This window comes from Pseudoliparis swirei, chromosome 6, assembly GCF_029220125.1.
Source record: "Pseudoliparis swirei isolate HS2019 ecotype Mariana Trench chromosome 6, NWPU_hadal_v1, whole genome shotgun sequence".
NCBI classification, from domain to species: Eukaryota; Metazoa; Chordata; class Actinopteri; order Perciformes; family Liparidae; genus Pseudoliparis; species Pseudoliparis swirei.
Genome location: NC_079393.1, coordinates 11,448,307 through 11,462,447, shown reverse-complemented (window position 1 = coordinate 11,462,447; position 14,141 = coordinate 11,448,307). Strand labels below are relative to the sequence as shown.

General features: G+C 42.0%; 1 protein-coding gene across 1 annotated transcript; it reads right to left on the bottom strand.

Annotated features, from left to right (window-relative positions):
- Window positions 1-58: 58 nt before the first annotated feature.
- On the bottom strand, window positions 59-9,064 carry fads2 (fatty acid desaturase 2). The gene is given in 13 exon segments (XM_056417678.1): window positions 59-539; window positions 739-864; window positions 5,275-5,354; window positions 5,432-5,528; window positions 5,836-5,933; window positions 6,024-6,100; window positions 6,183-6,243; window positions 6,339-6,464; window positions 6,539-6,640; window positions 6,727-6,924; window positions 7,250-7,360; window positions 7,760-8,005; window positions 8,572-9,064. Coding segments are annotated over 12 exon segments (1,338 nt in total). The 5' UTR covers window positions 7,970-8,005; window positions 8,572-9,064; the 3' UTR covers window positions 59-487.
- Between the last annotated feature and the right edge of the window lie 5,077 nt (window positions 9,065-14,141).

Genomic DNA, 14,141 nt, shown 5'->3' with positions numbered 1-14,141 from the left:
TCTCTTTTGTTTATAATGATTGTGTTGGTCATTAGGTTAATAATAGCAGAGTTGGATAAACAGTCAATACATTTCCTTTATTGTATACTGTAAGATAAGAACAAGAGTTGCAAGTCAAGAAGTAAGTTAAAATTAAGTGCAGTAACTAATTCATCCTCAATTACACGGGACTTGTAATATTACCATGTAATTGTCTCATTTTATTGTTCTGCCTCATGAAATATAATGACAATCACGGTTAATACCTCACAATTAATTTGTTCAATTGTATCCATAACACCACACGACTGTTGTTCAAGACACTGTAAGGCCATTCAGAGAAACTGCAAGCACTAAAACCCGGCACAGGATCTGAAAAAAGTATAAATCTAACTAAATAAACTATATCACCAACACTAAGAAACTGGATTATAAAAGCAAACATACAATCAATGCATGATGCAGAAGAGGAGAAAAAATGTCACTCCTTGTCAAATAATTAAAGTTGTCATTTATGGAGATATGCGTCGAGCCAGATGTCGCCGGAGTTTTTCAGTGACCTGAAACACAAATACACACGACACTCTTCAGACAAGCAATCAAACTGAACCATCTAGATTTGAGCATGACAATATTTATATCTCATTCTGTCTTTTTTATTCTGCCAGTTGCACTTTGGAGCTCAAGCCTTTGTTTTGTCCGGTGGAAACGACCTTCAAGGTGTCTCATCAGATAATAAATTACTACTATTGGACTTACCTGAAAACATCCGCGAGGCCTCGCCACATTGTTTTCACCTGGTAAGGAACGCCATGTTTCTCACACAGCGCGCGGACCAGCGGGGTCACCAGGTGGTAGTTGTGGCGTGGCATCGTGGGAAACAAACTTCAAAGACAAAGGGAACAGAAGGCGTCAGTCAGCATCAAACATGCCTCAACAAATGGTTTTGGAATTTAAATAAATAATCAGATTAGTCATTTAAAAAGATACTGATGGAGAAGAAAGGATTCACCGTTGTTTCACAATGTCTGAATAGAGTTAAACCAGCTTATATCCAATAGGAAGCGGTCGCTTGAAGTCCACACTGGCTGTTTATTCTATTGTTTTTGAGACTGAACACAGAGGATGGCATTTGTCAAGAACTATGCTTGTATTACAAAGCAAAAAAATACAGCAAATGTGAACGTTAAAATACTTTTTACAAGTGCAATTCAATCCAATGAACCAATGTCATTATATACAGTATATAATGGATATATTTTTTTATTATTATCTTTGTATTTTTGTTTTTTTGTTTTTTTTAATCTCGATATTTCACAGAAATGACTAAGTTTACAGGATATTAACAGGAAAACAACACTGTAGTCCTAATGTTTATATTTTGTAAACTACAGAACAGTTGAATATTTAACAGTTAATTTCCTGAGAAAGATCATGTTGTGTTTTGTAGTGATCAAATATACTGGGAGTCCATAAATATAACCCCTTGAAATACAGTTTTCTATTTTCTTTCAACCATAGTTCTTACATGAAACTGTTTAAAACAAGGTGTGTGGATCATCTTGAGTAACCGGGTCAGGAGCTCTGAAGAGAGTTTTTAAAATGTATTTGTCGCGCTTTGAGCACCACAAGCCTGGTGCCAAAGAGTTATATTATATAGAAGAGAAGACAGATATCTCTACAGCCAATAACTCCAACATCTCATAAGCTCTTTCAAGCTCTCTAACTGCATGATGTTTATGTTGAGTGAAATAGTCAAATCATGTGATACACATTTCTCATATCTTTAAAAACTGTTAGGACTCAGCCAGCCGGGGTCCCACCTCCAGCGCACACCTGAAGCCCAGGAATGGATTAACCAACGGGCCTACCGGGCCCAGGCCCAGGGGCCCATGAGCTCAGGGGGCCCCTGGGCCTGAGCCTCCGCGCGTGACGTCGCTGTGATTAACATTGTATTGATATGAATATGATGATATGACACGATGCGCCGTATGCCGGTATCTGCTAGGCTTAAATCATTCATGTCAGTAACAAGGCCCCAATAGTCCTACTGAGGGATGGATTACCGAACGAGCCTACCGGCACCAGGGGCCCGTGAGCTCAGGGGCCCGTGAGTTCAGGGGGCCCATGAGCTCAGGGGCCCGTGAGCCCAGGGGCCCGTGAGCTCAGGGGGCCCATGAGCTCAGGGGGCCCGTGAGTTCAGGGGGCCCATGAGCTCAGGGGGCCCGTGAGCCATGGGGCCTGTGAGCTCAGGGGCCCCCTGAGCTCACGGGGCCCCTGGGCCTGAGCCTCCTTGCGTGACGTCGCTGTTATTAACATTGTATTGATATGAATATGATGATATGACACGATGCGCCGTAGCCGGTATCTGCTAGGCTTAAGTCATTCATGTCAGTAACAAGGCCCCAATAGTCCTACTGAGGGATGGATTACCGAACGAGCCTACCGGCACCAGGGGCCCATGAGCTCAGGGGGCCCCTAATCCAGAGCCTCTGCGTGAAGTAGCTGTTATTACCTTCACATTGAAAATGCCAGAAGGTTATGTTTTGATCTCCGTGTATTTATTTATTTATTTATTTATTTATTTATTTGTATGCGTGTTATTCGCAAAACTCAAAAAGTATTGAACCGAATCGCATGCAATTTGGTGGGATGATTGTTTATTATCCGGGGACCAGTTGATTCGATTTTGGGATCGATCGGGTCAAAGGTCAAGGTCAAAGGTCATGAACAGTTCAAAATCTTTCGCAGAACTCAAAAAGTATTGAATCGAATCGCATGAAATTTGGTGGGATGATTGTTTATTATCCGGGGACCAGTTGATTAGATTTTGGGATCGATCGGGTCAAAGGTCAAGGTCGAAGGTCATGAACAGGTCAAATCTTCTTGAATCACATGGAATTTGGTGGGATGATTGGTTATTATCCGGGGACCATTTGATTAGATTTTGGGATCAATCGGGTCAAAGGTCAAGGTCAAGGTCATGGAAAGGTCAACATCTTTTTTTTACCATAGCACGATACATTTTTGTCCAATTGGCATGCAACTAATGCCAAAATGTTCATAATTCAATGCCCAATCTTGTGATATGCGAAGGTATGCGCTCTACCGAGTGCCCGTTCTAGTTAACTTTGTATTGATATGATGATATGACACGATGCGCCATAGCCGGTATATGCTAGGCTTAAGTCATTCATGTCATGGTCATATAATTTGCGTTATGTTGTCTGCTCAGCTCCGGTATCGTTGTTCCATACGGACTGTTTTGTTAGCGATGTAAAAAAAAGTAATTATATATATATATATTTTAGACTTTTTTTTGTTGACTTTTTTGTTTTGACTTTTTTTTTTTTTGCGGGGGGGGGGGGGGGGGCCTTGACAGGTCCAGGCCCAGGGGCCCGTGGTTTCTTAATCCGTCCATGCTGAAGCCACTCTGCTCACGTCGCAGCTGTAGCTCGTTATACAGGGAGTAAATAAAAGGACTGCCAGTAGCTCGCTGCGAGCTGCAAGGGCATTCCGTGGACAAGCACCCAACCACAAAGGGGCTCATGCCGTGTTGGGAAAGCGAAAGGGACAAACGGGGCTGCTTTGCGTGGAGTAGTGGACAATTTGCAAGGGAGATGGGGTTGAATCAGATCAAATTCACTGCTACCGTGTCGCTATCGGTAACACCTCCTTGGTTATTTTCCTCAGTATTAGTTGATCAATTTTTTCTCACTCTGAACAAAACCCAAGCACTTAAAAACATTGATAATATTGCAGGAATGGTGGAGGATAGGCTGAAGACGACATATAAATCATTTACTCCGGCATTCACGGATGGATCGAAAGATCCTAGTAGGCTACAGGTAGAACCGGTTTTGCGGTCACCATCCCATCTTTTCGTTATGAAGTAAAACGGAGATCGTCAGACCATCTGTCGGTGTATACAGTCGAGACATTGGCCATTCTAGCAGCACTACAGTGGGTGGAGGAGGTTCAGATAAGTAAGGTCATCATTTGTTCGGATTCCAGTTCAACATTAATGTCATTACAATCACTCACATCTAACAGCAGGCAGGACTTAATCAATGAAATACACGAAGCACTTTTCCGTCTTAAGCATATGGGTATTTTGGTAGCATTCATGTGGGTGCCGGCACATAGAGGGGTAAAGGGAAATGAAGCAGCAGATAAACTATCTAAGCAAGCATTGGAATGTCAGAACAAGAAGGATATTTTATTTAGCAAATCAGAAGCTAAATCAATAATAAAGGTAAACATTATTAAGGAATGGCAGCACAGTTGGGAGGCAGGAGGCACAGAAAGACAACTGTATACTATTCAGAAGGATGTTAACAAGGGGAGGACAACAATATTAAGCACTAGAGAAGAAAACATATTGAGTAGACTCAGGATTGGACATACAAAGCTAAACAATACAATGCACTTAATTAAAAAACACCCAACTGGACTGTGCGAGTACTGCAAGACAGCAGAAACGGTGGATCATGTCATGTGGCATTGCCAGAAATTTGGAAACGAGCGAGGCAGGTTGAAGAGGAGGCTGGCAGTAGGAGGGGTGCAATTGAGGGATGCATTATCCTTGGGGGCAGGAAGGGTGCTGCAGTATCTGAAGGAGACAGGGTTGAATAGAAGAATTTAGGGCACTGAAGTTGACAGGGCTCCCTTCTTAGTTTAGTTTATTTTAATTTATTTATTTTCTTTTCTTTTCTTTTTGAGGGGATAAAGGGCTTGCTATTTCTAGTTCGCAAAGAAAGGCAGTAGGTGGCGGTAATGCACCAGTTTGGATGCCAGCCGCCTAAAAACAAAAAGAAGAAGAAGAAGAAGAAGCTCGCTGCGAGTTCGTTCTGGAAGCTCAGGAGGAGAGCTCATTCAACCCTGGAGTTTTTTTTATGTCAGAGCTTTGTGGCATCTGGATTATCGTGGAGTAACTTTTCCCGTGGATTATTTCAAGAGTGAGTTTTTGTTTGCTTGCTTCCCTCTGCCAAATTAAGGAGGCAGTTTTTCTTTCGTTTTCTCTGAACTTTCCGCTCGAGTATTCAAATAAATTACGCCGTGCTTTCCCGGCTAAACAGTAACACTGTCTGTTGTCGTGCAATTGGGGTCGAAGACAAATCATAACAAAAACGTTGGGATCTTTACTGGAAGTTAAAACAGTTTGGCTACAAAAGACCTGATGACGATTAGACCTTCTACTTATAATACTTATTGTATTATCTCTAAAACAAGTCTTTTCCTCCAAACCTTGAACTGATGAACACATGTTCTCCTTGGACTCAATCCCTGACTTACTGGTGTTCGATTTGGAAGTTGAGGTGTCCGCTGAACCAGTCGTTGAAGGGGGACTGCTCGATATTACAGGTGGCGTGCAGCTTAAGTAGAGGAGGACACGAAAGACGCGTCAATACACCAGCACAGCCGACTGTATTATTGAAAATGAACCAGGCACCTGCATGGACAGCCAGTCCTGGTGCTGATCGTGGTCGATGTTCATCGGCAGATGATTCATTTGAGTCACCCACACGAACCAGTTGCTCTCCAAAAACCTGAAACAAGGCAACACAAGACGAGGGGCTGAATAATGTGTGACACCATATGGCGAGGGGTCACTTCATACATATTTATAAAGGGTTAGGTAATGTATTCATTATTTATACATTCATAACACATTTTAAATTACAACTTTATCTTCCCTTTCTAGCTATTTATTGTAAGTGTTAGTGACAGGTCATGTGTATCTTTGTTATTTAAGTTGTTCAGTGTTCAGAGCGTGTGTTACAATACATGCTTCAAACAGGAGGTGTGTGTGTGGGGTTTGATGACAATATATCAGTGTGTGTGTTTGCTGTTTACCTGACGAAGCTGATGAGCACCACGGAGCCAAACAGGCCGTACATGGGCACCGCACAGCAAAGGTAGCGCAGGTAGTAAGACAGAGACCAGGCCAGATCCTTCATGAAGACAGCATGGTTAACATGATCTGTGTGATCAACTCATCCCTCATTGTTACAAAGCCCTCGTGTAACCTGACATCGTCTTACCACCCAGTCGTGGCGGGAAATCATGGTGCGAATGATCTGAATGTGGAAGTACACTGGAATAAGAAGCGGAGGTCCAACTAAAAAAGGAGAACAAGTGAACTGTTATTCCTGTGATGTTTTCATAGTTTCACTCTTTTTTAAAGAGTTTAAGAAACATACCCAGAAAGAAGTACTGGTGTTGGTAGTGATAGGGCATATATTTGATCTTTTTAATGCCGTACTGTAAAAGAGAGGAATACAGAGTTAGGATGAGAAGCTGGTCAAGGATTAAATAATAATATGTTAAAGGGAAAAAAAGGGAAATCAGTTCCTTGCCTCCACCGGTTGAGTCGCTCCGACTACGAAGACGTGCAACATGTTGACATCGGGGTCCTTACTGAAGATGTTGGGTTTCGCGTGATGCTGGTAATGCCGGTGGTTCCACCAGTTGGCAGACGCTCCCTGAGAAAAACAATCCTTTATTATCTCTGTCAAATCTTCAGAAAAGGAAATGCGCAACTGAGAATACCAATTACCTTCAAATGGCCGATGGCAAACTTGTGCAACAAGTGATTCCACCTGGACTTCTTGAAGACAGACAGGTGGCCGAAGTCGTGCTGCAGCCATCCAGCCTGCAGCTACAGAGGAGGAAGAGAAACGAGCATTCAGTCAAAGTTCACCCACAATGACAGCTCGAGGGAAGAGATGAAGGTGCTGGAGTCACCTGAGCAGTTGCCAGCATGACGGCGCTCAGAAAGGTCAGGGTCCAGCTCGTTCCCCAGATCCAGATGATCAGCCAGGCGAGGGCCTCCAGCAGCAGGATGTGACTCAGGTGGAGGCAGAAGAACAAAGGCCGAGCTTGAAACAGACCCTCGCGCTCCACCTTCGCACGTAAAGTGTGGAAATCCTGTATGATTGTCGCCTGAGAGCCCAGTGGAAGAATACCAGTCATTTGGGGTTCAAGAGAAAAGGAGATGTTCTCACAATATTTACAGTTTTAGTACAGAGATTACAAAAAGAAGAAGAAAAAACAAGGTATGAAGACAGTTTGAGTTATTTAGCTAAAGACACAAGTGTCCAGAATCTGAGATGTGCCTGAACATTGTGAGACTCATAATAACAAAACAGATGTGTAAAGGTCTGACCCTCTTTTTCCTCAGGTGTTTCTGGACATGGTGTCAATCATGTTGTCCCACTGAGACATGAAGATGTTCATTGTTACATGAAGAATCTGAGACTGATCTCACGTTTTTGTTTCGGTCCTGGCTGGGCTCTGTCGCTGCCAGCTCTCCAATCAGCAGAGGCTTCAGAAACTTACGCACAAACTCTAAGTTGGGATGAAAAGCAGTGAATGCCTCCTGGAAACCAGAAAAGAGAAAGTGACCAGTAAATAAAAATTTGTTTTATAATTTCAAACAAGCAGACAACGGGCTTAAGGTTTAGCAAATGGTCAACAGATACATGAGTTCGTGGTTGTAATTGGGCCACAAATGGCAGGATTGAATATTTTTGTGAGTGAGTGTCACTGTAAATTAAATAATTTGAGAAGTTTAGAAAAGTGTCTCTTCGGTGGTGCAATGGTGACAAATGGTAGCTCAACCTAAACCGTAAAAAGGCTGGAAACCGTTTGTGTAATGTTTAACAATGTGTTGGTGAACATGTTGTGTAGTTACATTCCACCGGTGACAATTATGGACACCTCAACAACAAAGCTCTCTTGTATTTCCAAGGGAATGTGTTGTAATGTAAAACATTACCGAGGCATCCTCTCCAGCGTAGTGGCTGATGACTCGGATCCCTCCTGGGTGCCTTTTGGCCCACTGCGTGATGTTGTAAACCTTTCGATTGATCACCAGCCACTGGTCATTCTTGTTGCAGTGGCTCTGCACCTCCTCCCAGGTGTAGACGCCACCAGTTCACCCGATGACCTTCTCTCCTGGCTCCGTCAGCTGGCCTCCACCTCCCATCCTGCCTGCTGCCTCTGGCTGGGGTCCACCTGCACACTAAAGGGCCAGTCAGCCACACACTTTGACACCTGGAGTTGTGTTTAACGCCCCTCTGACAGCGTGCGGTCACAGATTGTGCAGCGGGAGCAGCATCCAGAGGAAAAGGGTTTAACCTGTTGCTCTCTTTACTTTAACCACACAGCTGATTGTGACACGAGTGAAGTCACACAAAGAGTAAAGCAACATATAATAGTTGATGATGAAATATAACAGGAGGCTGCCGGATTTGCATAATTAGTCTGTATCGACATCCTCCAATAGCGGGTGAATAAGTGCAACATCGTCATGTAATGAAATATTGAGAATAATCTATATTTAGCCTTAAGTGGGTTTGTGTGCGACTCTTCATGTTGTACAGCAGCGCATTGGGAACAATACGTCGCAGTTTATCATAATAACCGGTCAACGGTGTAAACACAGGACACAACCCTGATCCATCAAACCACAGACCGTCTATCAATAAACGTGCGTCGCCGGTGTATCGATTAGTTGAACACTACTCGCAGACAGCGGCAGGCTGTAGAGGCCCACGACGTGAAGGTGGGGAAATATGTCACACTTACAGTCTCCAGATAGTGGCTACTCTCCCCGGGGTGCAGTCACACCGACACACCGGCTCCTTTTATCAGCTCCCGTTTCATTTAGACCCATTTCAAATAGTGAACATCACACAATTCATCCTCGCCGTCTTCCCTAAAATGTTAATGGACTCATTCACCGACTCACTGTACGAATTCCGAGCCGATCATTCGAGGTTGTGCGGGCCAATGGGCGTCCAGTATCTCCCAGACCGCTGGCTGATGTGCAATAGGCTCAACACGTTGCTCCACTGACATGTCACACGCTGCCGTCTGTGCGCTCACACGGAATGAGTCACTTTAGAGCATCCTGCACTCATATACATGTATTATATTCATATTATAATGCACAGTGTGCCATATTATCTTTGTTCAATATGCCATTGTAGTTCAGTCTATATGTTCTCAGAAATGCAGTCAATTATGTTCTAGTTTATTGATTATTTACTGCTGTTTATTGCTTTTAATCTATCTATCGATCTGTCTATCTATCTATCTATCTATCTATCTATCTATCTATCTATCTGTCTATCTATCTGTCTATCTACACTCAAAGAAATGACTCATTGGATGAACTCAATTAAATTGTTGGCAGGTTTTCCATCCAATAATTATATGCAACTCCAACTCAAATTTAGCACATCAGTGCAATAAAATGTAATTAAGTTAGTCCAACTCATTTGTATCATATATATCTAAAATAAAATAACGATATTCATTAAATTAAATTAATTTGTGTTTGTCCAACTCAAAATATGAACTAACTAACTAAAAAAATATGCAAACTCCACACAGAAGGAACACCCCAACTGGGAATTGAACCCCGTGTATAGTAGTCCTTAACTTTCCTTAACTTTCCCCATTCATTCTCTATGGTAGTTCTTATCACTACCGATGCGATATATCTTTGGCCACACGTGGGATTTTGGGGGCGCTGTTTCCCCCCTGGACACGAGGCAAAGAGACCCGTATGTTCCCCTTTGAGTGAGAGACGACCTGCAGCAGCACACGCACCTGAGCTTCGCGCAGCATCTTTTCACAGTTCTTTTTCGGACAAACAGTTACACGTAAGTACGCCGCATTTTGTGAATGAAGTTACTTAATGAACGGTTCTCAGTTGTATATGTTGGTCAACGGCTTCTATAGTTTACTTTACTTGTGTTGGATAGCATTGTAACACTGTGTGTTGTTAGCACCGTACGGTTAGTATTGAATGGGACGTATTTAATGTATATTGTTGTGTGTGTAACGTGGTCAACATCAACAGGAACTCATTGACTTGTCTTTATGAATAATATTAGTTTGAATGGGTAATTACTACAGTTCCCCACGTTTAAGATGGGTTCAAGTTCTATGACAAGCAGAATAAAGAATAATAAGGTGGAAAACACTTAGTTTTTTTGTCCGTCTGCCTATATCTGTGTAATAAATGAAGCTGTTACCTACTTATTACAAATGCTCATCACTGTTAACGTGAGGGACTCTGTCTATGCGCTGCGTTGTGTTTTGCTGTGCACAGGAGATGATGAAGAAGACCACCAACTTCTTCCCAGGCAGGAAGACGGTGTCCTTCAGAAAGGGCCCATCGGGTCATCTGCGGCAGGATCCCTCCGATGAGGCCATGAGAATGAAAACTGATCCCTCGCTTCAGGACAAGTCTCCTGCTCAGCTCCAGCATCGCGTGAGCACCAATGCTCTCACCGCGCTCCTTCAGCGGGGAGGAGATGTGTCCGACCGACAGGAGGTGATGGGGGAGTACGGCCTGCAGTTTGGCAAGTACAAGGGGAAATCCTTCAGATGGCTCCTCGAAAACGACATTGGCTACATCATCTACCTGATAAACGGTAGAAGAAGAGGAGAGTCGGTAAATTCAACCCCCAAGGAAACAGCAAGGACAGCCTGCTGTCATTTCTGGACTATGCCAGGAGCTTCCAGGAAGTTGAGGACCTGAGGGAGTACCTTTCCTCCAGGAAGCCTGCTTCACCTGTGGCTTCAGAAGGGGACACTATTGTCGGCTTTGGAGTCAGGGCCAAGGACACCTGGGAGCACATCTGGAAGAGCAGGGCTGACGGTTATGCGGCCTTCATTTTGGGAGTGAAGTGCATCAAAAACAGCAAGATGTCCAACCTGCAGCAGGACATCGTCCAGCAGCAGAGGGCTGAGTCCGGCCCACCCCCTGCAGCCACATCCAGAACTCTAGGTCAGCTCGCTAACACATGCACATACAGCTCTGTAGTGACCATGTTATGTCCCACACACACACCTCATGTTCATGTTTCATCTCCCAGTGATGGAGGAGGAGCTGGAGAGAGAGATGTTGAATCTGTCTCCCTCTAAGTTCGACACTAGACGAAGTAAGTGGATCTACTCTAACAAACGGAGCTTTTTTAAATCGTACTGTACATGGTAACAATCTAATTTCATCGCCTGTGCTTTCAGGGCCCCCAGCAGCAGTCTCCAGAGCCCCGGATGTGTCTTCACCAACAGGTTTTTCTCCACCCGTGTGGAGGGAGGATTCGGTTTTCACCAGAGTCCTCCCTGCCATCACGATTCTTTGAAATAGTTTGTTATTTTGGCCGTGTTCTGGCCTGTTCTGATGTGTTCTTACTCTCCTACTAACTGAAGGATTTAACATGTCGCCTATGATGGTAAGTGTTTTCCTTTTTTTGCATGCTTTCTCTAGGCTGTCACTCCAGGATGTGGCATGTGAACAAAAACCGTTCATACATGCCACATCTTTGATTGACAGGTTGTATGCTATATATTGCTATTGTTTCTCTGCGTTACCTGACAAACAAAATAGCAACTTAGAATTAAAGTAAAGGGTATTTTAAGTCTGAAAAAGCAGCAGGTAAATATACACTGAGAAGCATTAACACACTTTGTGTAAGGAAAATGACAAAGAGTTGTTGTTCCAGCCCACGGGACCAAGTCACCAGCTGCAGCGACTGTTTCCAGACCTGCTCAGCCAGATGAGCCCCTTGTGGCTAAAGCTTCAGTAAAAGGTTATTATTTAGTTTTGCTCCTCACGTTCCACCATCCTGAACGTCGTTCTCACTATGTGTCGTTTCTTTGTTTTTCTTTCGATCCCACAGCGAAGACTCTGCTGCCGGTCCCTCCTCAGCTGCTCGCCATCGCCCCTCAGCTTGTGAGGGAAGATCAGGAACCCAACGTGTTGAGGCCAAGTGTGTAGTGCTCCTAGCCTCGCAGGGTGTTATAGAGTGTATATTAATCATGTATTGATAACATCTGCTGTTAACAATTAGTTTTTCACATCTGTTGTTCAAACTTTGTTCCAAAGCACATGCAAAGCCAGCGTCCCACACTTCTTCTGCAGAGCCGGGGATACGAAGTGACCACACATATATATATAGTTCTAGTAATACTTTTTTATTCATTTCATTTGTTTTACATTAATTCTTTGAGAGGATTTAAATTTTGTTCATTTTAGAATTCAGCTGTGTATTTTCAATAAAATATATTTAAATCATCCCTTTGACTGTCTTCACTTTACTGGAATTAATACATGGAAAAATAAATAATAAGATATTTAGATATGATCAGCTGTACACTTAATCATGTATACAATAAACATGTGTAAAATAAACATGTAAAATAAACATGTTGTGCCCTAATAAAAGTACATCTGAAGCATTATATTTAAAGATTAATATTATTTGCATGATTACTTTAGGGCTATAAATGATTCTATTTCGATTCTTTAGTTTTAAGTAAGTGATGCATGCTAAACAAATAAAGAAAGTTTATTATTGAGATTAAATGTAGGTGTCTTCTCACATTTTGGATAATTTTAAAATAAAAAACGCTCTTATTAAAAGAGTTAAGGTGGGAATTGAAGCACCTCTCGGCTCTCCAGCATGAAAAGTCTCCTACTGGTATACGCGGCTGGCCTCTGGCTGTGAGGCGACAGTGCTAGCCACTACACCACCGTACAGCCCTGAAAGTGTCTTCACTTCATGCAAACAACTGATTTTCAGAAGGCGCATGCGCAAAGGGTAGTCCTCAATGAAACACATTTATTTTGAGTTGATATGCACACCATCTAACCTAAATAAATCTAATAAATGAAAGTATTCATACATTTTGTGTTACACCCATTACATATAAATATCTATTTTTGTAATTGATTTATTTAAATGTATCAAACAATATTTAAATGTGTCACCTCTAAGAAGGGCTTGAATCGTTATCTATCTGTATGACTGTCTGACATTTGTCCTTTATCCTTATCTTTAAGTAATCATCGCAGGTGGAAGTTTATTTACATTTTTTTAGAATGACCAACATAAAGAAATTCTTTGTCAAAGTAAAAACGTATCTCTACAAAATTATAATTTAGTAAGACAATAAATGGCTGGATCACTATACCTATGTACCTGTATAACTATATACTGTATAACTATATATATATATACACTACCGTTCAAAAGTTTGGGGTCACCCAGACAATTTCGTGTCTTCCATGAAAAATCACACTTTTATTTATCAAATGAATATAAAATGTAGTCAAGACATTGACAAGGTTAGAAATAATGATTAATATTTGAAGTATTCATTTTGTTCTACAAACTTCAAGCTCAAAGGAAGGCCAGTTGTATAGCTTATATCACCAGCATAACTGTTTTCAGCTGTGCTAGCATAATTGCACAAGGGTTTTCTAATCAGATATTAGTCTTCTAAGGCGATGAGCAAACACAATGTACCATTAGAACACTGGAGTGATAGTTGATGGAAATGGGCCTCTATACACCTATGGAGATATTTCATTAGAAACCAGACGTTTCCACCTAGAATAGTCATTTACCACATTAACAATGTTTAGTGTGTATTTTTGATTAATGTTATCTTTATTGAAAAAACAGTGCTTTTCTTTGAAAAATAAAGACATTTCTAAGTGACCCCAAACTTTTGAACGGTAGTGTATATATAATGCATTTTGTGTTCAAGGAATCAACATCTTCTTATAATATCGTTTGACATGAGGCATATTATGAAATGGGGTGTTGCAGTTCCCTCCTTCACCAGCAGATGCTGCAGATGTGCTCCTTTAATCAGACACCTTCCATGTCCTCATTGTTGGGGGAATGTGGCAAGATCCGGTGCTAAGAAATAAAGTGCCAACATCTGCAGTACCCCAAATGGCCACTTGAGAATGACATCAAAAGCAAATCCATCTCCGCAGACTACATGTTAAAATGCCCAACTTTACAGCAGAAGTTAACAGTAATGTTTATAGTCGGGTACAAAAAAACGGTCTCGGTCTCTGACAAATGTGAATGTTTATTTAACTCACATGTTTTAATTATATTGTTATATATTTATATAGAAATCAGCTCTCCTGAGACAAGACCGAAGCTGGTGTATCATCAAATTGCATGTGCATTGTCTAATTTATTTGTTGATATCATGACTGGGATAAGATGTACACCATCCTGCTTCAAATGCAACCAACAATGTAACTCATTTATAATTAGACTTTTTTTGTAAACGTTAACGGCTGTCACACTTTGCCGCCCTCATTCACATCTGTCAGA